The sequence below is a fragment of the Lithobates pipiens genome, unplaced genomic scaffold, assembly GCF_037356315.1.
Source record: "Lithobates pipiens isolate NorthernLeopardFrog02 unplaced genomic scaffold, aLitPip1_a1.2 Scaffold_19, whole genome shotgun sequence".
In the NCBI taxonomy this organism is placed as follows: Eukaryota; Metazoa; Chordata; class Amphibia; order Anura; family Ranidae; genus Lithobates; species Lithobates pipiens.
This window is the reverse complement of record NW_027507764.1, coordinates 593,898,397-593,924,624: the sequence shown is the minus strand read 5'-3', so window position 1 is coordinate 593,924,624 and position 26,228 is coordinate 593,898,397. Positions and strand designations below refer to the sequence as shown.

The 26,228-nt window shown below is 47.6% G+C and overlaps 1 protein-coding gene across 1 annotated transcript in view; it reads right to left on the bottom strand.

The window, feature by feature from the left end:
* LOC143998142 (uncharacterized) overlaps positions 1–26,228 on the bottom strand; it is a 69,720-nt gene that overhangs the window by 15,175 nt on the left and 28,317 nt on the right. Inside the window, exons 4-5 of the mRNA XM_077493883.1 lie at positions 7,553–7,673; positions 2,761–2,959 (exon numbers count right to left, since the gene is read on the bottom strand). Of these exons, the coding sequence (XP_077350009.1) occupies positions 2,761–2,959; positions 7,553–7,673 (320 nt within the window). The remainder of the gene's footprint in view (positions 1–2,760; positions 2,960–7,552; positions 7,674–26,228) is intronic.

The window sequence follows — 26,228 nt, the reverse complement described above, 5'->3', positions numbered from 1 at the left end:
GGTAGTGTCTTTGGGGGTGCACATAGAGAGTGAAGAAGAGGGTGCAGATCGAGAGGATGAGAAGGGTGCAGAAGAGTAAGGCTGAGTGAGCCACTCAACCAAGTCTGGTGCGTCCTTTAAAGTAATTGAACGCACCTTCTGCAACTTCCCACTTTGGCTCAAGACTGTTGCTCCTGCCCTACCCCTACCACCCCTGCGGAAGGGCCTGCTTCTTCCTCTGCCTGTCATTTTTTAAATGACCCTGTGACAAAACTCTTAGTCCCTATACCAATGAAGGACTGCTGCAGTATAGGGCAGCGGTCAGCAGTAGTGCACCTCAACCCTATGTATTGTGGACCGATACCAGTCCTTATAGAATGGCAGACTGTACCTCACTCAACCCTATGTACTGTAGTACCCTATACCTTACCAGTCCTTATAAGGACCTTTGTGGACCAAGTAGGTTGTGTGTGAGTGATTAGCAGACTGTACGTCAGTCCCTATACCGATGAAGGACTGCTGCAATATAGGGCAGCGGTCAGCAGTAGTGCACCTCAACCCTATGTATTGTGGACCTATACCAGTCCTTATAGAATGGCAGACTGTACCTCACTCAACCCTATGTACTGTAGAACCCTCGACAGACCAAGTTACCAGTCCTTATAAGGACTTTTGTGGAGCAAGTAGGTTGTGTGTGAGTGATTAGCAGACTGTACGTCAGTCCCTATATCGATGAAGGACTGCTGCAGTATAGGGCAGCGTTCAGCAGTAGTGCACCTCAACCCTATGTATTGTGGATCTATACCAGTCCTTACAGAATAGCAGACTGTACCTCACTCAACCCTATGTACTGTAGTACCCTATATACCTTACCAGTCTTTATAAGGACCTTTGTGGAACAAGTAGGTTGTGTGTGACTGATTAGCAGACTGTACGTCAGTCTCTATACTGATAAAGGACTGCTGCAGTATAGGGAAGCGGTCAGCAGTGGTGCACCTCAACCCTATGTATTGTGGACCGATACCAGTCCTTATAGAATAGCAGACTGTACCTCACTCAACCCTATGTACTGTAGCACCTTAGACAGACCAAGTTACCAGTCCTTATAAGGACCTTTGTGGAACAAGTAGGTTGTGAATGATTAGCAGACTGCAGCAGAAGGGCAGCAGTCAAGTATAATATTCTTTCTATATTTGGAAGAAAGAATATTATACGTGTACAAGCCTATTACCGTACCACTGATACCAGTCCTGAAAAGAACCTTTGTGGACCTAATATAGTAACAGCTACTGATTAAACTGACCCTCACTGCCTCACACACTGCTTCCTTCCTGTCCCTATATAAACTGACAAAACAGAGGCTACTGGAACAATAACTGGAATAGCACTTTTGTGGACCTGATAGTAACAGCTAATGATTAAACTCACTCTCCCTGCAGCACACAGCGTCCTGTCCCTTTCTCTACACTGACAAAAGACACTCAGGCTGCTGCAACAATCAGTAGCACAGCAAACCTATATACACCTAACACCTATACCAGTCATGAAAAGAACTTTTGTGTACCAAATAGCAAGCGATTTGGGTCACTGCAATCTCTCCCTGCTCCACACAGCAACCTCTCCCTATAGTGACAGAAGAAAGAATGTAAAATGGCCGCCGGATCGGGTGTATTTATAGGTTAGGGGGAATGTCCAAGTGTCCATGTGCTGTAATGTCTCAATTGGCTGTCCTGTACCCCATGATGGATGTGTCATCATAGGTCAAAGTTCTTTTACACAGTAAACACGGAAGTCCGCCGAACGAACGGCGCCAATAGTCCGCCAAACGGGCGGACCGCGAACAGCCGAAATTCGCCGTGAAACGACCGCTGGGCGAACCGTTCGGCCATCACTAATATTGTATAATGTATGGTGAGATTTAGATTTACCATCAACTACGTGGTACAGGGGCATACCTGATTGGATGCAAATTGAATATATTGTGTAGATTTGTCCTCCTATTAGGCTCACTGCACTTGTTACAATCTGATTGTACAATCTCCTTTAGATCTACCAACTATAAAGTACAAGGACCGGCCTGATTGGATACAAATTGATTGGATACAAATTGATTGGATACAAATTGATTGGATACATTAGGTAAGTCCCCATATTACATAGTTTTGGTAAATGTGAAATTGATTGTACAGAGATTGTATGGCAAGATTGTAACATGTAAGCCTGTGAGCCTAATGCCGCGTACACACGAGCGGACTTTTCAACATCCAAAGTCCGACGGACTGAGTCCGTCAGACTATTCGATCGTGTGTGGGCTGCAACGGACTTTTGACTCGCCAAAGTCCGAAGGACTTTAGAATATGGAACATGCTTCAAATTTTCCCGACGGAACTCCGCCGGACCCGGTCCCCTTCGAAAAATCTGCTCGTGTGTGTGCTATTCTGACGGACTAAAACCGACGCTAGGGCAGCTATTGGCTACTGGCTATGAACTTCCTTATTCGAATCCAGTCGTACGTCATCACGTTCGAATCCGTCGGAGTTTAGTGTGATTGTGTGTGGCCAAGTCCGTTCCGCTGAAAAGTCAGTCAGAACTCCGACGGAACTCCTTCGGAAGTCTGTCGGACATAAGTCCTCTCGTGTGTACGCGGCATTAGTGTTACTGTTATAAGATTGTCCAATCCGATTGTATAGCGTATGGCCATACACAGACTCTGATCTCACATTTTGAAGAATCGTGCACACACAAAATACAATCTGTATAGTTCGGTGATGTTTGTCTCACCCAATCGTTTCCTAATATTCTCTTTCCCACGTCTTCTGATTTCTGCAGACTACGGCTCAAACATTGTACAATCCGGTTGTATGGTGTATAGAGGCTGCTCAGAGCGCAGTGGCGGTGAAGGGACCACATCACACATGGCATGCGGTCAATCTGCCAAAGCTTCAACCTGATTGGTTGTTCTGGGTTGTCGTGCTCAGCTGTTCACTGCGGGTGGTCAAACGTTTAAAGGCGCAGCGCCAGCGAGACGCCATACACGAGATATTCGAAGGGTTAAGCCCGAATACTCACCGACCACCGAGCTCCCGCAGACATCATTAACCCTTCACAGGATCCCTACAGAGATCTGGGAGTCGTGAGTGGAATCGTCCAATAATATTGCTGACAGAGGCAGTAGGGTGGTACACAGCTCTGGGTGACATCTCTCTCCACCCCTCCTGTATATCCTGCTGCTGCCTCCACACTGCACACCCTGCTGGTCACATGACCCCTTCCCTCTGCGTCACAACTACAACTCCCAGAAGCCTTTGTGCCTGTAATGTGAGATCTGACCCCAGGATCTGATCACTTTGTACTACGCCACGGAGGAGGACGGCACTATAGACTTGTGACTGAGAATAATAAAGATACATTGTATCCTCCTCATCCCCATACATTGTATCCTCATCTCCATACATTGTATCCTCATCTCCATACATTGTATCCTCATCATCTCCATACATTGTATTCTCCTCATCTCTATACATTGTATCCTCCTCATCCCCATACATTGTATCCTCATCTCCATACATTGTATCCTCCTCATCTCCATACATTGTATCCTCATCTCCATACATTGTATCCTCCTCATCCCCATACATTGTATCCTCCTCATCCATACATTGTATCCTCCTCATCCCCATACATTGTATCCTCATCTCCATACATTGTATCCTCCTCATCTCCATACATTGTATCCTCATCTCCATACATTGTATCCTCCTCATCCCCATACATTGTATCCTCATCTCCATACATTGTATCGTCCTCATCGCCATACATTGTATCCTCCTCATCTCCATACATTGTATCCTCCTCATCTCCATACATTGTATCCTCCTCATCCCCATACATTGTATCCTCATCTCCATACATTGTATCCTCCTCATCTCCATACATTGTATCCTCATCTCCATACATTGTATCCTCCTCATCCCCATACATTGTATCCTCATCTCCATACATTGTATCGTCCTCATCGCCATACATTGTATCCTCCTCATCTCCATACATTGTATCCTCCTCATCTCCATACATTGTATCCTCCTCATCCCCATACATTGTATCCTCATCTCCATACATTGTATCCTCCTCATCTCCATACATTGTATCCTCATCTCCATACATTGTATCCTCCTCATCCCCATACATTGTATCCTCATCTCCATACATTGTATCGTCCTCATCGCCATACATTGTATCCTCCTCATCTCCATACATTGTATCCTCCTCATCCCCATACATTGTATCCTCCTCATCCCCCATACATTGTATCCTCATCATCTCCATACATTGTATCCTCATCTCCATACATTGTATCGTCCTCATCGCCATACATTGTATCCTCCTCATCTCCATACATTGTATCCTCCTCATCCCCATACATTGTATCCTCATCTCCATACATTGTATCCTCATCTCCATACATTGTATCCTCCTCATCCCCATACATTGTATCCTCCTCATCCCCATACATTGTATCCTCATCGCCATACATTGTATCCTCCTCATCTCCATACATTGTATCCTCCTCATCCCCATTCATTGTATCCTCCTCATCTCCATACATTGTATCCTCCTCATCTCCATACATTGTATCCTCATCTCCATACATTGTATCCTCATCATCCCCATACATTGTATCCTCATCATCTCCATACATTGTATCCTCCTCATCTCCATACATTGTATCCTCATCTCCATACATTGTATCCTCCTCATACCCATACATTGTATCCTCCTCACCTCCATACATTGTATCCTCCTCATCTCCATACATTGTATCCTCCTCATCTCCATACATTGTATCCTCCTCATCCCCATACATTATATCCTCATCTCCATACATTGTATCCTCATCATCTCCATACATTGTATCCACCTCATCCCCATACATTGTATCCTCCTCATCTCCATACATTGTATCCTCCTCATCCCCATACATTGTATCCTCATCTCCATACATTGTATCCTCATCATCTCCATACATTGTATCCTCCTCATCCCCATACATTGTATCCTCATCTCCATACATTGTATCCTCATCTCCATACATTGTATCTTCCTCACCTCCATACATTGTATCCTCATCTCCATACATTGTATCCTCCTCATCCCCATACATTGTATCCTCATCTCCATACATTGTATCCTCCTCATCCCCATACATTGTATCCTCCTCATCCCCATACATTGTATCCTCATCATCCCCATACATTGTATCCTCATCACCTCCATACATTGTATCCTCCTCATCTCCATACATTGTATCCTCCTCATCTCCATACATTGTATCCTCCTCATCTCCATACATTGTATCCTCCTCATCCATACATTGTATCCTCATCATCTCCATACATTGTATCCTCCTCATCTCTATACATTGTATCCTCCTCATCCCCATACATTGTATCCTCATCTCCATACATTGTATCCTCATCTCCATACATTGTATCCTCCTCATCCATACATTGTATCCTCATCATCTCCATACATTGTATTCTCCTCATCTCCATACATTGTATCCTCCTCATCCCCATACATTGTATCCTCATCTCCATACATTGTATCTTCCACATCTCTATACATTCTATCCTCATCTCCATACATTGTATCCTCCTCATCCCCATACATTGTATCCTCATCTCCATACATTGTATCCTCCTCATCCATACATTGTATCCTCATCATCTCCATACATTGTATCCTCCTCATCTCCATACATTGTATCCTCCTCATCCCCATACATTGTATCCTCATCTCCATACATTGTATCTTCCACATCTCTATACATTGTATCTGGATGTCTCTCAGATGCAATGAGGTCCTGAACCCCTTCAGCCTCGAGTGTTCTATTTCACCAATCTCTTGTTTTTTTGTTTTTTTTTCCTCGTTTGTGGCCTACTCCAGTGTTTTATGCATCGTTTTTCCTAGATCAGGCTTTAATTTGGTAGCCAATTTTGATACATATATCTTAATTTTCTTTTTTATTGGGAATAAAATGGAAAATTTCTATCAAAATACTTACTGTAATTTTCCTTTTCTGATGGACTCCATGGCAGCAACGTGTGGGTTAAGTCCCGCCTCCACTACCCTATAGGACACTACTCCCATAAATCTTTGCTCCCTGCCACAGGCCGTGTTCGGTAACTAGCCTACTCCAGCCATTAGGGAGGATCTCCTGCTGCCATGGAGTCCATCAGGAAAGGAAAATTACGGAAAGTAGTTTGATAGGAATTTTCCATTTTCCTGACAGACTCCATGGCAGCAACGTGTGGGAAATAACTCGCCAAACACACCCGGGTGGGCAAAATGCTGAACAAAAAGATTTATTTAACACTGTCAGCCGACAGAACTGTCAAACCAAAATCAACAGAGGATAAGGATGTTGGCTCAACACAATAGTGAGACATGAAAGTATGAATTGAAGACCAGGAGGCCGCTCTGCAGATTACATCAGGCGCAACATGATGAGAGGCCGCCCATGAGGTTGAGAGACCGCCCATGAGGTTGAGAGACTTCTGGTAGAGTGAGCCGTAACCGCCTCGGAGGAGCCAAGCCCTTCTCTCTATAAGCCCATTGGATTGCCTGGACCACTTAAGCAGCGATGGAACTAACGGAGGCCTTAGAGCCTCTATTTTTCCCGTTAAACAACGTGAAGAGAAAGTCAGTCTGAGGAAAGGAGGCTATAACATCCAGATATTGCCTTAGAGTAACTCCCAAATGAAGTGGATGTGGATCCGGACTCCCAGCAGAATTGAAGGTAAGAAGAGTGATTTCCTGGTTTTCATGGAAAGCAGAGGTAACCTTGGGATTTGTTCCTAACATCGGAATTAGGACCACCCTATCTGGAAAGAAGGTGAGAAAAGGTTCCTTTGCACCTAGAGACTGAATTTCGGAGATTCTCTTCGCCGAAGTTATGGCTACCAGAAAATAGGTTTTAAGGGTTAATTCCCTGACTGAGAGAGTTTTGTCGAGTTGAGAGAAGAAATTCAGAACCAATGGAAGGTCCCATTTGGGGAATCTAGGCTTCCTTTGTGGCCTAAGCCTGACTGCTCCTTTGAAAAATCGTTGGACCAAGGGACGATTGGCCCATGCGACTCCAGAAAAAGCTGAAATTGCTGATACCTGGACCCGGAGAGAACTAACTGAAAGAGAGATATCCAATCCTGACTGTAAGAAGCTTAAAACGAGTGGGAATGACCTCTTCAGGACAGCCTAAAGCCTCCAACCGTCCCCTTTCAAAAACCAAGCCTTTAGGCGCAGGTGATCCGGGCAAGGATGTAATCTCGACCCTTGGGACAGAAGGTCTGGTCTGGATGGTAAAGGAATTGGATCCCTGACACTGAGGAGCATCAGAAGCGGAAACCAGGGTCTGTTGGGCCAATAAGGGATTATGGCTATCACTTCTGATGTCTCTGACCTGAGTCTCCTCAGGAACTGAAGAATAATGGGAGTTGGTGGGAAGGCATAGGCCCTGTGGAATCACCATTTCTCCGTCAAGGCATCTACCCCGTAGGCTTGAGGATCTCCGTACCTTGAGTAGTACCTCTCCAGTTTTTTGTTGCAGGGGGAGGCAAACAGGTTGACTTCCGGGGAGAGCCCCAACATCAGGATCCAATTGAACACTTCCTCATGAAGAGACCACTCGTTGTTGTCTAGAAATATCCAGATATGTAACATGCAGATATTGCCTTAGAGTAACTCCCAAATCAAGTGAATGTGGATCCGGACTCCCAGCAGAATTGAAGGTAAGAATTGTGATTTCCTGGTTTTCATGGAAAACAGAGGTAACCTTGGGATTTGTTCCTAACATCGGAATTAGGACCACCCTATCTGGAAAGAAGGTGAGAAAAGGTTCCTTTGCACCTAGAGACTGAATTTCGGAGATTCTCTTCGCCGAAGTTATGGCTACCAGGAAAGAGGTTTTAAGGGTTAATTCCCTGACTGAGAGAGTTTTGTCGAGTTGAGAGAAGAAATCGAGAACCAATGGAAGGTCCCATTTGGGGAATCTAGGCTTCCTCTGTGGCCTAAGCCTGACTGCTCCTTTGAAAAATCGTTGGACCAAGGGACGATTGGCCCATGCGACTCCAGAAAAAGCTGAAATTGCTGATACCTGGACCCGGAGAGAACTAACTGAAAGAGAGATATCCAATCCTGACTGTAAGAAGCTTAAAACGAGTGGGAATGACCTCTTCAGGACAGCCTAAAGCCTCCAACCGTCCCCTTTCAAAAACCAAGCCTTTAGGCGCAGGTGATCCGGGCAAGGATGTAATCTCGACCCTTGGGACAGAAGGTCTGGTCTGGATGGTAAAGGAATTGGATCCCTGACACTGAGGAGCATCAGAAGCGGAAACCAGGGTCTGTTGGGCCAATAAGGGATTATGGCTATCACTTCTGATGTCTCTGACCTGAGTCTCCTCAGGAACTGAAGAATGATGGGAGTTGGTGGGAAGGCATAGGCCCTGTGGAATCACCATTTCTCCATCAAGGCATCTACCCCGTAGGCTTGAGGATCTCCGTACCTTGAGTAGTACCTCTCCAGTTTTTTGTTGCAGGGGGAGGCAAACAGGTTGACTTCCGGGGAGAGCCCCAACATCAGGATCCAATTGAACACTTCCTCATGAAGAGACCACTCGTTGTTGTCTAGAAATATCCAGATATGTAACATCCAGATATTGCCTTAGAGTAACTCCCAAATCAAGTGAATGTGGATCCGGACTCCCAGCAGAATTGAAGGTAAGAATTGTGATTTCCTGGTTTTCATGGAAAACAGAGGTAACCTTGGGATTTGTTCCTAACATCGGAATTAGGACCACCCTATCTGGAAAGAAGGTGAGAAAAGGTTCCTTTGCACCTAGAGACTGAATTTCGGAGATTCTCTTCGCCGAAGTTATGGCTACCAGGAAAGAGGTTTTAAGGGTTAATTCCCTGACTGAGAGAGTTTTGTCGAGTTGAGAGAAGAAATCGAGAACCAATGGAAGGTCCCATTTGGGGAATCTAGGCTTCCTCTGTGGCCTAAGCCAGACTGCTCCTTTGAAAAATCGTTGGACCAAAGGATGATTGGCCCATGCGACTCCAGAAAAAGCTGAAAGTGCTGATACCTGGACCCGGAGAGAACTAACTGAAAGAGAGATATCCAATCCTGACTGTAAGAAGCTTAAAACGTCTCGGACTGTCAGGGTATTACAGGAACTGAACCTTGAAGACAAGTGACTTGTAAACTTCGCCCAAATTCTCTCATAAACCCGATTGCTACTACTTCTTTGTGCACTAAGAAGAGTGGGAATGACTTCTTCAGGACAGCCTAATGCCTCCAACCGTCCCCTTTCAAAAACCAAGCCTTTAGGCGCAGGTGATCCGGGCAAGGATGTAATCTCGACCCTTGAGGCAGAAGGTCTGGTCTGGATGGTAAAGGAATTGGATCCCTGACACTGAGGAGCATCAGAAGCGGAAACCAAGGCCTGTTGGGCCAATAAGGGATTATGGCTATCACTTCTGCTGTCTCTAACCTGAGTCTCCTCAGGAACTGAAGAATGATGGGAGTTGGTGGGAAGGCATAGGCCAGTGATGGCGAACCTTGGCACCCCAGATGTTTTGGAACTACATTTGCCATGATGCTCAACTATACTGCAGAGTACATGAGCATCGTGGGAAATGTAGTTCCAAAACATCTGGGGTGCCAAGGTTCGCCATCACTGGCATAGACCCTGTGGAATCACCATTTCTCCGTCAAGGCATCCAGCCTGTAGCCTTGAGGATCCCTGTACATGGAATAGTACCTCTCCAGTTTTTTGTTGCAGGGGGAGGCAAACAGGTCGACTTCCGGGGAGAGCCCCAACGTCAGGATCCAATTGAACACTTCCTCGTGAAGAGACCACTCGTTGTTGTCTAGAAATATCTAAGGAAGTCTGCCTGGGCATTCTGAATCCCCGGAACATATGTTGCTGTCAGATCCATCAGGTTCCTCTGAGCCCAGGTCATGATCGGTTCCACCTCCTGGAGAAGGTTAGACTTCGGGTACCCCCTTGCCTTCTTATGTACGCTACTGCTGTGGTATTGTCTAGTCTGAGTAAGACCAAGGCTCCTGAAATCAGATGCCGAAAGGCTAGCAGAGCTTGAAAGGCTGCTCTTAACTCCAAGATTTTTTACACCGTTCTTCAGGAGGGAAGAACCCAAGTGCCCTGAGCCACTTCCGCCAGGCAGTGGGCGCCCCAGCCTCTGTTGCTGGCATCCGTCGTTATAGTTACCCATGAGATGGGGAGAATGGAATGGCAATTGCAGAGACTTTCCCGTTGGAGCCACCACGGAAGGGAATTCCTCATGGATGAGGTGATCCGAATCAGTTGGGTTTTGTTGCCTGACCATTGATGAAGGAAACCCTTCTGAAAGGGCCTCATCCTCCACTGCGCCCACTTCACCATTGGAATTGTCGCTACTATAGTGCCTAAAATTTTCAAGCACTGGAGAGCCTGGAGATGAGAGGCAGAGAGGGCTGGATGGATTCTGTCCCTGACCACTGACATCTTCTCTTCTGGTAACGAGATGGTGCCTCTGACGGTGTTGAATAGGGCCCCTAAGAAAACCAGCGACTGAGATGGGTATAGCTGACTCTTCTCCAAGTTCAAGATCCACCCAAACTCCTGTAGGGTAGAGAGGACCTGCTCTCTGTGTACTAGAAGTTGAACCTTGTCTTGTGCCAACAGCAGAAGGTCGTCTAGATAGTGATGTAGATGAATCCCTTTGGTCCTCAGAAGAGCCACCACTGCCAACAGTACTTTTGAAAATACATGTGGAGAAGTTGATAGCCCGAAGGGAAGGCATGTGAATTGAAAATGGAGCTCACCCATGGAGAAGCGGAGAAACTGCTGGAAATTTTCTGCAACAGGAACATGAAAATAGGTGTCTTTGAGGTCTATGGAGACCATCCAGTCCCCTGCTCGAACAGATTGTTGAATTGTGGATAATGTCTCCATCTTGAACTTTTCTTTTTTGATAAAACTGTTCAAGTGAGTTAGATCTATGACCGGCCTCCAGGCCCCGCTCTTTTCTGGACCATAAACAGAGGAGAGTAGATTCCCATGCCTCGCTGAATGACTGGAACATGGATAACGGTGCCTTGAGCCAACAAATATTCCATGTAGGCTAGAAGAATTAGCCTTTTTTCTTCTGTAGTCGGAAGAGAGGTGGGGACCCATCTGAGCCTGGGAGATTCCTTGAAGGTCCAAGCATGTCCTGAGGAGACCGTCTTGACGGTCCAGAAGTCTTGGATCGAGGCCACCCAGACATGGCGAAAGTGGAACAGACGAGCCCCCACCTGCCCTGTCTGAGCGGGCCCAGCCTCAAAAGGATTTGGTCGGATCCCTCTCTCCTTTTGAATCACTTTTTGCAGATTTTTTAAAAGACGATTGTCTTGATTTCCAGGACCTGGAGAATTCACAGCCTGGTCTGTAACTGTGAGCTTTCCTAGCTCGTTCCTGGTACTGTCTCTTTGGAAAAGACCTTCTCTGGCCTTGCAAATGCCAGTCTTGGGGAAGGAACCCCGACTTCCCACCAGTGGCTCGGGTAATAGCCTCATCTAACTTATTGCCGAAAAGGGAGGACCCCTCAAAGGGGGATACGGCACCATACTTGTTTCGAAGCTGGGTCCGCCAGCCAAGGACAGAGCCACAGAGCCCGCTTGGCCGTAACAGAAGAAAGCATCACCCGAGCCACCAGGCGTATGATGTCGATAGAGGCCTCCCCAAGAAAGGCAGAGGAGAGCCTAAGCTCTAGGATAGGCGAGCTCTTGGCCGTATCTTCCGAGATATTCCTGAGCATCTCGTCTACATTATCCATCCATATCTCCATTGCTTTGGACATAGCGGCCAGAGCCAACGCTGACTTACAGGCCATTCCTGCTGTGAGATACATGCTCTTTAAAGCAGCGTCAATCCGTCTGTCCAGAACATCCCTAAAAGACACAGTATCCTCTAAGGGAAGTGTCACATGTTTCACCAGCTTCATGACTGCCGCGTCTACCAACGGCGCTGACTCCAAATGCTTCACCTCTTCTTCATTGAAAGGATAGAGTTTTGAAATCTTAGACAACATGGAATTTTTCTTCTCCACCTTGCCCCATTCATCTGTGATGATCTCACCCAGTTCAGAGATAAAAGGAAAATTAACCCGTTCCTTCTTTAATTGTTTAACCACTTGCTTACTGGGCACTTAACCCCCCCTCCTGCCCAGACCAATTTTCAGCTTTCAGCGCTGATGCACTTTGAATGACAATTGCGTGGTCATACAACACTGTACCCAAATGACATTTTTATCATTTTTTTTCCCACAAATAGAACTTTCTTTTGGTGGTATTTAGTTACAGCTCGGAGTTTTATTTTTTGCTAAACAAACAAAAAAAGATGTAAAAAAAAAATATATATATGTTTTCTTAGTTTGTTATAAAATTTTGCAAACGGGTCATTTTTCTCCTTCATTGAAATGTGCTGATGAGGCGGCACTGGTGGGCACTGATAGGCTGCACTGGTGGGCACTGATAGGCACAGATAAGGTGGCACCGATAGGCACAGATAAGGCAGTACTGATGGGCACAGATAAGGCGGCACTGATGGGCAAAGATGGGCACAGATAAGATGGCACTGATGGGTGGCACGGATGGGTGGCACTAAGGGGCACTGATAGGTACCACTGATAGAGGGGACTGATGGGCACTGATAGGTGGCACTGATAGGTGGCCCTGATAGGTGGCACTGCTGGGCGGCACTGATGGGCACTGGTAGATGACACTGATGGGCACGGATATGTGGCACTGGGGTGCAGCACTGTTGTTGAGGCAGATTTTGGGCACTGATAGGTGGCACTGTGGGCACTGATGGGTGGCACTGTGGGCACTGATGGGTGGCACTATGGGCACTTTTTTATTAGTTAGGTGGCACTGGCAGGGGGCAGGTGGGCACCGATAAGCTGGCTTTTTTTTTTCTCCTCGTGCTGACAGCGCGAGGAGGAAAAATAGCCGATTACCGGCTCTGTTGTGTCACATGATCAGCTGTCATTGGCTGACAGCTGATCATGTGGTAAGGGGTCGGGATCGACCCCTTGCTCCGATCCGTGATCAGGCGAGTCTCATAGACTCGCTGATTACAGAGCGCGCCGCGCTCGTGCATGGGACGACGTCAATAGACGTCGTCCCGGCAAAGCAGGTCCGCTCTGTAGCTGTCATTCGGCTATAGCGCGGATCCCTAGTGGTTAAAGAATTTTCTCTGTTTGGAAGGGGCAGCCACCGGATCTTCCCAATTCAGTGTCTCTCTAACAGCTCTGACCAGAGGAGGAAGTAGAGGGAAATCAAAACCCACACAGGGGTCACTTTCATCAGAGTCACTGTCAGATATGGCAGCTGAGGGGTGGCTATGCACAGAGGATTCCCAAGTATCCTGCAGCTGAGTCTCCCTCCCTGGAGAAGGTGACGGCTCTGCAGGAGGAACATAGGACTGGTCATCAATATTTCTGAGGGACTCCTTCACAACCTTTTCCACCAGGGATTTAAGTTGTTGATCCGCGTCACCCCTTTCATTAGAGGCCTTGGCGTAGCAGAGATCACACAAAGATTTCCCTGCCGGTACAAGAGCTCTGCACCCCCAGCAGGCACTAGCTGAGTGACTGGATTGAGTCCTCGAGGAGTGCAACCGTTCCTCACCACGGTGTCCTGATCTTGAGGAGGAACCGTAATGTTTTGATTTGGAAGAGGAGTGCCGGTGATGCGACTTGGAGGAGTCGCTCCCTCTGTGAGAGCTGCAATGCTGTTCTGACCTGGAAGGGCTGATACAAGAACAAGACAAGAAACCACAAGAGACAAGACATCAGCAAAAAGATAACAGAAACACACCCCCCTAACCACCGGACCCTCAGGTGGAAAGACAACATTAAAAATACCTTTTATGAGAGGGCTGGCCACAGACAGGCGGCAGAGGATCCATGTCCTCAGCGATATCCATACTCGCTGAAAAGATGACAAGGGATCAGTGCAAGGGACAGGGAAGGGACAACTACCCTGTCCCAGAATGCCACTTACCAATAGATGCAACACAGAGGCAGGGGGAAGTCACCGCAACAGCCCGCAAGCATTCCCAAAGCTTGCAGACTAATTCCCAGTTTAAATAGCCCGCCCCTGTGATGTCACCGCCGCGCCTGTGCGCATGCGCGAATAGCGTCATTATGCCGCTACTGCGCATGCGCAAAACCCAGCCTCCATCTCGTACCGTACTCGCCCATGCGCAGTACGGCCCGAGAACACAAACCCGGAAGTGAAACGGCGGCTGGAACGCACAAGAACCAGCCGCCATGCCTACACAGACAAACAAACAGAAAAACGAGGACAGATAAGAAAATAACACAAACTGCTGCCATGACGAACTATAGAACCTCTCACCGCTCCCACCAGGATCGATAACCAGGCCGAAGATAAGGTAAGGTGACACCGGACTTTCCAGGGGGCAAAACAGGTCACCTGCTAATAGCTGGCTATCCGACCAATGCCAGGGCACGGGCTTCTTCACAGCGCCTCTTCCACTGCCCACTCCATACCCTGCTAATAGCTAGGGCTTAGCGGAGTAATGCGACTTTCCAGACCCAGAGTCGCAGACCGGCCGACCTCGATCGTGGGAATGACAGATCTTTGGCTAGAAAGATCACCTCTGGGTCCTTCGGAGGGCGACAAAAAAAGAACATGGCCAGGGCCAGGGAGCAAAGATTTATGGGAGTAGTGTCCTAAAGGGTAGTGGAGGCGGGACTTAACCCCACACGTTGCTGCCATGGAGTCTGTCAGGAATTTTTTTTTTGTAAGTGCATTTAACTTTAATTTCCCCTAAAGCAACATTTCCGTTATTTGTGCTCCTAAAGATGTCTACATACACTACCGTTCAAAAGTTTGGGGTCACCCAAACAATTTTGTGTTTTCCATGAAAAGTCACACTTATTCACCACCATACGTTGTGAAATGAATAGAAAATAGAGTCAAGACATTGACAAGGTTAGAAATAATGATTTGTATTTGAAATAACATTGTTTTTACATCAAACTTTGCTTTCGTCAAAGAATCCTCCTTTTGCAGCAATTACAGCATTGCACACCTTTGGCATTCTAGCTGTTAATTTATTGAGGTAAGCTGGAGAAATTGCACCCCACGCTTCTAGAAGCAGCTCCCACAAGTTGGATTGGTTGGATGGGCACTTCTGGCGTACCATACGGTCAAGCTGCTCCCACAACAGCTCAATGGGGTTCAGATCTGGTGACTGTGCTGGCCACTCCATTACCGATAGAATACCAGCTGCCTGCTTCTGCTGTAAATAGTTCTTGCACAATTTGGAGGTGTGTTTAGGGTCATTGTCCTGTTGTAGGATGAAATTGGCTCCAATCAAGCGCTGTCCACTGGGTATGGCATGGCGTTGCAAAATGGAGTGATAGCCTTCCTTATTCAGAATCCCTTTTACCTTGTACAAAGCTCCCACCTTACCAGCACCAAAGCAACCCCAGACCATCACATTACCTCCACCATGCTTAACAGATGGCGTCAGGCATTCTTCCAGCATCTTTTCATTTGTTCTGCGTCTCACAAACGTTCTTCTTTGTGATCCAAACACCTCAAACTTGGATTCATCCGTCCACAACACTTTTTTCCAGTCTTCCTCTGTCCAATGTCTGTGTTCTTTTGCCCATCTTAATCTTTTTCTTTTATTGGCCAGTCTCAGATATGGCTTTTTCTTTGCCACTCTGCCCTGAAGCCCAAAATCCCGCAGCCGCCTCTTCACTGTAGATGTTGACACTGGTGTTTTGCGGGTACTATTTAATGAAGATGCCAGTTGGGGACCTGTGAGGCGTCTGTTTCTCAAACTAGAGACTCTAATGTGCTTATCTTCTTGCTTAGTTGTGCAACGCGGCCTCCCACTTCTTTTTCTACTCTGGTCAGAGCCTGTTTGTGCTGTCCTCTGAAGGGAGTAGTACACACCGTTGTAGGAAATCTTCAATTTCTTTGCAATTTCTCGCATGGAATAGCCTTCATTTCTAAGAACAAGAATAGACTGTCGAGTTTCAGATGAAAGTTCTCTTTTTCTGGCCATTTTGAGCGTTTAATTGACCCCACAAATGTGATGCTCCAGAAACTCAATCTGCTCACAGGAAGGTCAGTTTTGTAGCTTCTGGAAGGAGCTAGACTGTTTTTAGATGTGTGAACATGATTGCACAAGGGTTTGCTAATCATCAATTAGCCTTCTGAGCCAATGAGCAAACACATTGTACCATTAGAACACTGGAGTGATAGTTGCTGGAAATGGGCCTCTATACACCTATGTAGATATTGCACCAAAAACTAGACATTTGCAGTTAGAATAGTCATTTACCACATTAGCAATGTATAGAGTATATTTGTTTATAGTTAGGACTAGTTTAACCACTTGGGACCCGCGCTATTGCAAAATGACGGCAATAGCGCGGACCCACATTTTCGGGACTACGTCTATTGACGTAGTCCCGGTTACGAGCGGCCTGCGCGCCCCCTGAGGGGCGCGCGCGGCGCGCTCTGTGATCGGCGAGTCCGTGAGACTCGCCTGATCACCGATCCGTGTAAGGGGTCGATCCCGACCCCTTATCACGTGATCAGCTGTCAGCCAATGACAGCTGATCATGTGATAAAACGGAGCCGGTAATCGGCTAGTATTCCTCCTCGCGCTGACAGCGCGAGGAGAAAAAAAAAAAGCCGATCGCCGGCGGCCGTGTTCGGGACATCAGTCCCGATCACGGCCAGCAATTTAAAAGGACACCTGCCCCCTGCCAGTGCCCACCTGCCACCCGCAGTGCCATCCTGAATAAAGTAAGTGCCCCCCTGTCAGTGCCACCCAGCAGTGCCCATAGTGCCCACAGTGCCACCCAGCAGTGCCCACAGTGCCACCCAGCAGTGCCCACAGTGCCACCCACAGTGCCACCCAGCAGTGCCACCCACAGTGCCACCCAAAATCTGCCTCAGGTGCTGCACCCCAGTGCCGCCCATCAGTGCCCAGCAGTGCCGCCCATCAGTGCCCAGCAGTGCCGCCCATCAGTGCCCAGCAGTGCCACCTATCAGAGCCACCTATCAGTGCCACCTATCAGTGCCCATCAGTCCCATCTATCTGTGGTACCTATCAGTGCCCATCCGTGCCACCCATCCGTGCCACTTATCCGTGCCACCCATCCGTGCCATCTTATCTGTGCCCATCTTTGCCCATCAGTGCCGCCTTATCTGTGCCCATCGGTGCCGCCTTATCTGTGCCTATTAGTGCCGCCTTAACTATGCCTATCAGTGCCCACCAGTGCAGCCTATCAGTGCCCACCAATGCAGCCCATCAGTGCCCACCAATGCAGCCCATCAGTGCCCACCAATGCAGCCTATCAGTGCCGCCTAATCAGCGCACTTCAATGAAGGAGAAAAATGACCCGTTTGCAAAATTTTATAACAAACTATTAAAACATGATTTTTTTTTTTTTTTTTTGCATCTTTTTTTGTTTGTTTAGCAAAAAATAAAACTCCGAGCTGTAATTAAATACCACCAAAAGAAAGCTCTATTTGTAGGAAAAAAATGATAAAAATTTCATTTGGGTACAGTGTTGTATGACCGCGCAATTGTCACTCAAAGTGCATCAGCGCTGAAAGCTGAAAATTGGTCTGGGACTGAGGGGGGTTTAAGTGCCCAGTAAGCAAGTGGTTAAAGTTAGCTTCATTGAAAAGTACAGTGCTTTTCCTTCAAAAATAAGGACATTTCAATGTGACCCCAAACTTTTGAACGGTAGTGTATATGTCTACCACAATATATACAGTCCTGTGCAAAGGTTTTAGGCAGGAGTTATGCTGTGAATGAAGAATGCTTTCAGAAAGAGAAGTGTTAATGTTTTGTTTTTTTGTTTTTTATCAATTAACAAAATGGAAAGCAACAGAAGAGAAATCCAGATCCAATCAATATTTGGGGGACCCCCCCCCCCCTTTGCCTTCTTCTAGGTAGACTTGCACATAGTTGTTGAAGGAACTCAGCAGGTAGGTTGTCCTATGTTGTCCTACACCTGGGCAAACTAAGCACATATCTTCTGTGGGTGTCAGCTGCTTTCAACCCTTCTGTCTCTTGATGTCATCCCAGATAGACTCCATGATGGCAAGATCAGGGCTCTGTGGAGGCCAAACCATCACTTCCAGGACTTCTTGTTCTTCTTTACACTGAACACAGTCAGGGCTGGACTGGGAAAGAAATTTGGCTCTGGACTTCATCCAGACCAGCCCACTTACATTTTGAGTGTCCCATCAGCAGCCCCCTTACATCAGAGTGTCCCATCAGCAGCCCCCTTACATCAGTGTCCCATCAGCAGCCCCCTTACATCAGAGTGTCCCATCAGCAGCCCCCTTACATCAGAGTGTCCCATCAGCAGCCCCCTTACATCAGAGTGTCCCATCAGCAGCCCCCTTACATCAGAGTGTCCCATCAGCAGCCCCCTTACATCAGAGTGTCCCATCAGCAGCCCCCTTACATCAGAGTGTCCCATCACCAGCTCCCTTACATCAGAGTGTCCCATCACCAGCCCCCTTACATCAGAGTGTCCCATCAGCACCCCTTTCATCAGAGTGTCCCATCACCAGCCCCCTTACATCAGAGTGTCCCATCAGCACCCCTTACATCAGAGTGTCCCATCACCAGCCCCCTTACATCAGAGTGTCCCATCAGCAGCCCCCTTACATCAGAGTGTCCCATCAGCAGCCCCCTTACATCAGAGTGTCCCATCAGCAGCCCCCTTACATCAGAGTGTCCCATCACCAGCTCCCTTACATCAGAGTGTCCCATCACCAGCCCCCTTACATCAGAGTGTCCCATCAGCACCCCTTACATCAGAGTGTCCCATCACCAGCCCCCTTACATCAGAGTGTCCCATCAGCACCCCTTACATCAGAGTGTCCCATCACCAGCCCCCTTACATCACAGTGTCCCATCAGCACCCCTTACATCAGAGTGTCCCAACACCAGCCCCCTTACATCAGAGTGTCCCATCACCAGCCCCCTTACATCAGAGTGTCCCATCACCAGCCCCCTTACATCAGAGTGTCCCATCAGCACCCCCTTACATCAGAGTCCCATCACCAGCCCCCTTACATCAGAGTGTCCCATCACCAGCCCCCTTACATTAGAGTGGCCCATCACCAGCCCCTTTACATCAGAGTGTCCCATCACCAGCCCCCTTACATCAGAGTGTCCCATCACCAGCCCCCTTACATCAGAGTGCCCCATCACCAGCCCCCTTACATCAGAGTGGCCCACTGAGCCATCGGCCCACCGGGAAACTCCCAGTAGTCCCGATGGCCAGTACATGCCTGAACACAGTTCCTAATGACCTTGGCTGTATGTTTGGAGTGGTTGTCCTGCTACAGAATAAATTTAGGGCCAATTACACGCCCCCTGATAGTATAGCATGATTAATATTTATGGAACTCCAGCCAATCCCTGGGGAGGTGTGTCCAGAAGGTGGTGGAAGAGTGAATAAATAGTATGGGGCCCGAGGCAGTACCGCAGAGTGCCTGGGTCCAGGCTTGCTGGAGGAAACCCCTGTGCAGGGACTCTGCCCCTTAGGCAGGTTTTTTTAAGGTGCCAACCAGAAGTCACTAAGGTCCCAGCCGAGGTTAGAGCTGGGGAGCCTATTCAGAAAAGTTTAGTCCTGGAGTTCATTTAGGACTGGAGAAGCTCACTGGAGAGCACCAGGAGGGAGTTGGGGGAAAGATGTCCAGCTATCCTGTGGTGGGGTGAGTTCCCGTCTCCCTCACTGGAGAGTGCTTGGTGGATATCGGAAGGATCATCTGCAATCCCAATGTGAAAGCCGAAGTGCTGTCACACCGAGGCGCTGCTCTGGCAGGGCATCAAAAAAAGCTCTGCAAGCAGCTTCTTTGCAACGCTTTTGGAGCAGTGAATACAACGTTTCTAAAGCGCCCCTTCCCATTGAAATCAATGGGAAGCGCTTGCAAAACACCTGAAAAAGTGCTTTTGGAAGTGGCGCTTCGTGGGCGCTTTTAACCCTTTATTTGGCCACTAGCGGGGGTTAAAAGCGCCCCACTAGCGCTTGAAAGGGCTATTAAAGCACTTGGGCTTTCACATTGAGATTGCAGATGAGGCTTCTTTCAAGCACTTTACAGATGCTTTTTTTTAATGCTAAAGCACCTGAAAAACACCCCAATGTGAAAGGGGTCCAAGTGGAATGTCCTAAGGCAGGGGTTGACGAATTTGCTTGGAATCTAAACATTATCTTTCATAATATAAAAAAAAATTGGGCTAACTTTACTGTTTTTTTTTTATTAACCACTTGCCGACCAGCGCACGACGATGTACGTCGACAGAATGGCACGGGCAGGCAAATGGGCGTACAGGTACGTCCCTTTAAATTTGCCGCCCTGCCATCGGGAGCGCGCTGCCGGCGGCGCGCTCCCGTGCTGGTCGGGACCCCCGTGAGTCCGGTCGCGGGACCTGCGGACTCGATCGCCGCGGGCATCCCCGCGATCGTCTCACGGAGCGGCCGAATGGAGGAAATGCTGTGTAGACAACATTTCTCTATTCTGCCTAGCAACTAGTGACGCTGATCTCTGCTCCATGTGATTGGAGCAGAGATCAGTGTTCACTAAATGAAAGCCCAACCCCCCCACAGTTAGTAACACACCCCTAGGAACACTTAACCTCTGCACTGCCACCCACTGGTTAACCCCTTCACTGCCAGTGTCATTTACACAGGAATCGCTGCATTTATATAGCACTGATTATTGTATAAATGACAATGGTCCCAAAAATGTGTCAAAAATGTCCGATGGGTCCCCCACAATGTCGCAGTCACAATAAAAATCGCTGATCGCCGCCATTACTAGTAAAAAAAAAAGTAATAAAAAATTATTAATAAAAATGCTATAAAACTATCCCTATTTTGTAAACGCTATAACTTTTGCGCAAACCAATCAATAATTGCTTATTGCGATTTTTTTTAACCAAAAATATGTAGAAGAATACGTATCGGCCTAAACTGAGGGAAAAAAATGTTTTTTTATATATTTTTGGGGGATATTTATTAGAACAAAAAGTAAAAAATAATGCGTTTTTTTCAAAATTGTCGCTCTATTTTTGTTTATAGCGCAAAAAATAAAAACCGCAGAGGGGATCAAATACCACCAAAAGAAAGCTCTATTTGTGGGAAAAAAAGGACGTCAATTTTGTTTGGGAGCCACGTCGCACGACCGCGCAATTGTCAGTTAAAGCGATGCAGTGCCGAATCGCAAAAAGTGGTCTGGTCTTTGACCAGCAAAATGGTCCGGTCTGAAAGTGGTTAAATAAATTAATTATTTTTCCCCAAAAAAGTGCGCTTGTAAGTCCGCTGTGCAAATACGGTGTGACAGACAGTATTGCAACGACCACCATTTTATTCTCTAGGGTGTTAGAATAAAAAATATATATAATGTTTAGGAGTTCTAAGTAAAGGGAAGGAGATAGGCTGGCAGGCAGGGGAAGCTCCATTAGCATTGCTGGTTGTCATTCCAACGGCCACCACAAGAGGGCGCCAGATTCCAGAAGGAACCATAGGATCGCAGAAGGCCTCAAAGCCGCGGGCTCAATTACCGGCCGCCGGCGGCGCGGCCCGACGCGATCACGCCGGGGGGGGTCCACGTAGACAGGATACCTCCAGCTGTGCTGCCCCAGGCACCAGGTCACTAATTCTAGTCGCAAATGCAACCTGGCGCCCGGGTTTTGTCGAGCCCTGTCCTAAAGCAATGCCCAAATTGAGGGGAGGAAGACACAGATCAGAAAATACATAGACCGCCAATGGACAAGAGGATCTAAACTGCTGCCTGCAGCACACTGCACCCGAAGGCGGCATCCTCATGCCCTCTTACATCCACCTGATCAAATCTAGTGAATTTATGGACTGAAGACCAAGTTTCAGCCTTGTAGATCTGAGCCATGGAGGCCTGGTGATGCACTGCCCAAGAAGCACCAACTGCTCTAGTTGAGTGCGCTTTAACCTGAAAAGCAGGAATCTTCTTTTTTATACCATAGGCCTGACTAATAACCTGCCGAATCCATCTAGAAATAGTGGATTTCTACGCTGCCTGGCTCTTCCTGGGGTCTTCTGGCAGAAAAAAAAACAGACAATCAGACTTTCGTATCTGAGCGGTTGCCTGCAGATAGATACTGACTATAACATGGAGAGAGTGTAACAACTGCTCTTCCGCGGACTGCGGATCTGGAAAAATGGACGGTAGAACCACATCTTGATTCAGATGGAATCCTGACACTACCTTAACCACTTCCCACCCGGCCAATGCACATATACGGCCGGGTGGGAGCCGTCTACTTCTGATAGGACGTTCAGGAACGTCCTTCAGAAGGAGGGGGATCGCGCACGCGCGCGTGCCCGCGCAGCGGCGTGCCCGCGCAGCGGCGTGATCCCGATGTGCTCGTGTCACCCGGACACGGCGCATCTCGGATCGGCAGGAGGGCTCTGTGATTGGCCCTCCTGATCACATGACGGCCGTGTCCAATCACGGCCGTCATGTGATGTAAACAAACAGCCGGTTGCTAGGCAATCGGCTCCTCCTCTCCTCACACAGAAGTCATCGCTGAGGAGAGGAGAGCAGATCGCTGCAGCCGGCTGATGATCAGTGAGTATGAGATGTTTTTACAGCTTTTTACTCACTGATCGCCAGTCTAGTGTAATACACAAATCACCACACAGTGTAAACACACACAGGGCTGGACTGGGACAAAAATTTGGCCCTGGACTTCATCCTGACCGGCCCACTTTAATTTTGCAAACACGCAAAAAACAGTATATAAACTGTACGCAATTGGGCAAAAAAGCCCCTAGAGATCCCCCCTTGCATCAGGGTCCACAGAGAGCCCCTCCTTACATCTGGGTCCCCAGAGACCCCCCACTTACATCAGGGTCCCCAGAGAGCCTCCCCTTACGTCAGGGTCCCCATATAGCCTTCCCCTTACATCAGGGTCCCCAGAGAGCCCCTCTTACATCAGGGTCCCTAGAGAGCCAACCCCTTACATCCAGGTCCCCGCAGAGCCCCCCCTTACATCCGGGTCCACAGAGAGCCTCTCTCTTACATCAGGTTCCCCAGAGAGCCCCTCCTTGCATCAGGGTCACCAGAAAGAGGGCAGGTAGTGGGCCGGGACCCTGTGGTTGGTGACTCCTGGACTGACTCGGGGCTATGGGCCCCAGATTCGGGGATATAGCCCCAAAAGTCCCCCCCAGCGATGCCACTGGCTGTCACTGAAACCGGCCCACTGAGCCATCGGCCCACTGGGAAACTCCCTATAGTCCTTATGGCCAGTACATGCCTGAACACACATGTCACCACAATACACATCTCACCACACATGTCCCCAAATAAAAAAACGCATGTCCCCCACATATGTCCCACTAAAATCACATGTTCCAATGATCACCTGCACACATATGTACATGATCATTTGCATACATATGTCCGTGATCACACAAACCAATTATTATACACTTAACGTAATTTTTTTTACCAAGAACATGTAGCAGAATACATTTTGGCTTAAATTAATGACAAAATTTGATTTTTTTGGATTTCTTTTAAAATAGAAAAAAGAAAATATTGTTTTTTTCTCCAAATTTCCGCTTTTTTGCGCTTATGTCGCAAAAAAATAAAAAACGGAGTCATGAATAAATAACACCAAAATAAAGCTCTATTTGTGCGAACAAAATGATAAAAATTTCATTTGGGTACAGTGTAGCATGACCGCGCAATTGTCACTGAAAGTGAGAGAGCGATGAAAGCTGAAAATTGGGCTGGGAAGGAAGGGGGGCGAAAGTGCCCTGTATTGTAGTGGTTATTAAAGAGGGATTCCACCAAAAAAAAAAATATTAAAAGCCAGCAGCTATAAATACTGCAGCTGCTGACTTTTAATAAATGGACACTCACCTGTCCCGGGTTCCAGTGATGTCGGCAGCCGAGGCCGATCGATCGCTCGGCCCTGGGCTGCTGTCGCCACCATTCTAGGTGAGGGAATCAGGAAGTGAAGCGAATCGGCTTCACTTCCCGGTTCCCTACTGCGCATGCGCGAGCCGCGCCGCGCAATAGGAAATCTCCGCGCTGTCACTGGGACCCGTGTGTGTCCCAGCAGACAGCGCGGCAGGGCAGGAAATGGCGTAGACTCCCACGGGAGTCTATGCCCGAAAGTGGGTGAAAATACCTGTCTTTGACAGGTATCTCCACCCCCCTCCCCCCTGAAAGGTGTCAATTGTGACACCGGAGGGGGGGGGGGGGTTCCGATCAGCGGAGGTTCCACTTTAGGGTGGAATCCCGCTTTAAGTAGGAAAGTTGGGTGAGGACGCAACGCCACCCTGTCTTTTGTGAATAGTCAAGTATGGCTCTTTACAAGAAAGAGCCGCCAATTCTGATACTCTTCTAGCCAAGGAAATGGCTACCAAAAAGACCAGCTTTTTTGTCAGAAGAAATAAAGAAGCATGGTGTAATGGTTCAAATGGTTGTTCTTGTAAAAACAGACAAAGCCAAATTCAGATCCCATGGGCACACAGGAGGTTTGACTGGCAGATTCAAGCAAAGTGCCCCCTGAACAACGACCCGGACCAGGGAATGTGAGACAATTGGCTTTTGAAAGAATACTGATAAGGCCGAGATCTGGACCTTGATCGTGCTCAAAGCCAGTCCCATTTCAATGCCTAATTGAAGAAAGGCAAGAATCCTGCTAATGGCATACTTTCTAGGGTGCCATCCCCTGGTTTCACACTAGGAAACATATGCCTTCTGGATTCTGTAGTAGAGGAGCCTGGAGGCCGGCTTCCTAGCATTAACCAGAGTGGAAAGGACTGATTCCGAGAGTCCACGGCCCTTTAGAATGTGGGTCTCAGCAGCCAAACCGTCAAATTTAGATTTTGTAAGGCAGGATGGAATATTGGACCTTGTGAGAGTAGATCTGGACGCAGCAGAAGAACCCAAGGTCTTCTCACTGCCATCTTTACGACCTCTGCATACCAAGGTCGCCTGGGCCAAGTCGCGGAGCCACCAAAATGACTGACTTTGCTTCCCTCTTGACCGCGAAAGAAGCAGAATTGGAGGGAAGGCTTAGATCAGAGTGTACTGATCCAATGGAATCATTAAGGCATCTGACCCTTGTGCTAGCAGATCCTTTGTCCTTAATACAAAGCCGTCCAGTTTTTTACTGAATCTGGACGCAAACAGATCTACCAAACAGGTACCCCAATTTTAACATATGGGCTGAAATATGTTGGGGTGTAGGGACCATTCTCCTCCACACAGCTACTGGCGGCTTAGAAAATCTGCCTGACAATTTTCTACCCCTGGAATAAAGACCGCAGGCAGGCAAGGAATATTCTTTTCTGCCCAGAGAAAAATGTGATTCACTTCCTTTTGGGCATCCAGGCTACTGGTGCCTCCCTGGTGATTGATATACAGTGCAGGCAGTGTAGTGTATATATACAGTGCCTTGCGAAAGTATTCGTCCCTCTTGAACTTTTCAACCTTTTGCCACATTTCAGGCTTCAAACATAAAGATATAAAATGTTTATTTTTTGTGAAGAATCACCAACAAGTGGGACACAATTGTGAAGTGGAACGAAATCTATTGGACTTTTGAAACTTTTTTAACTAATAAAAAAATGAAAAGTGGGGCGTGCAAAATGATTGGGCCCCCTTGTGTTAATACTTTGTAGAGCCACCTTTTGCTGCGATTACAGCTGCAAGTCGCTTGGGGTGTCTCTATCAGTTTTGCACATCGAGAGACTGAAATTCTTGCCCATTCTTCCTTGCAAAACAGCTGGAGCTCAGTGAGGTTGGATGGAGAGCGTTTGTGAACAGCAGTTTTCAGCTCTTTCCACAGATTCTCGATTGGATTCAGGTCTGGACTTTGACTTGGCCATTCTAACACCTGGATACGTTTATTTGTGAACCATTCCTTTGTAGATTTTGCTGTATGTTTGGGATCATTGTCTTGTTGGAAGATAAATCTCCGTCCCAGTTTCAGGTCTTTTGCCGACTCCAACAGGTTTTCATCCAGAATGGTCCTGTATTTGGCTGCATCCATCTTCCCCTCAATTTTAACCATCTTCCCTGTCCCTGCTGAAGAAAAGCAGGCCCAAACCATGATGCTGCCACCACCATG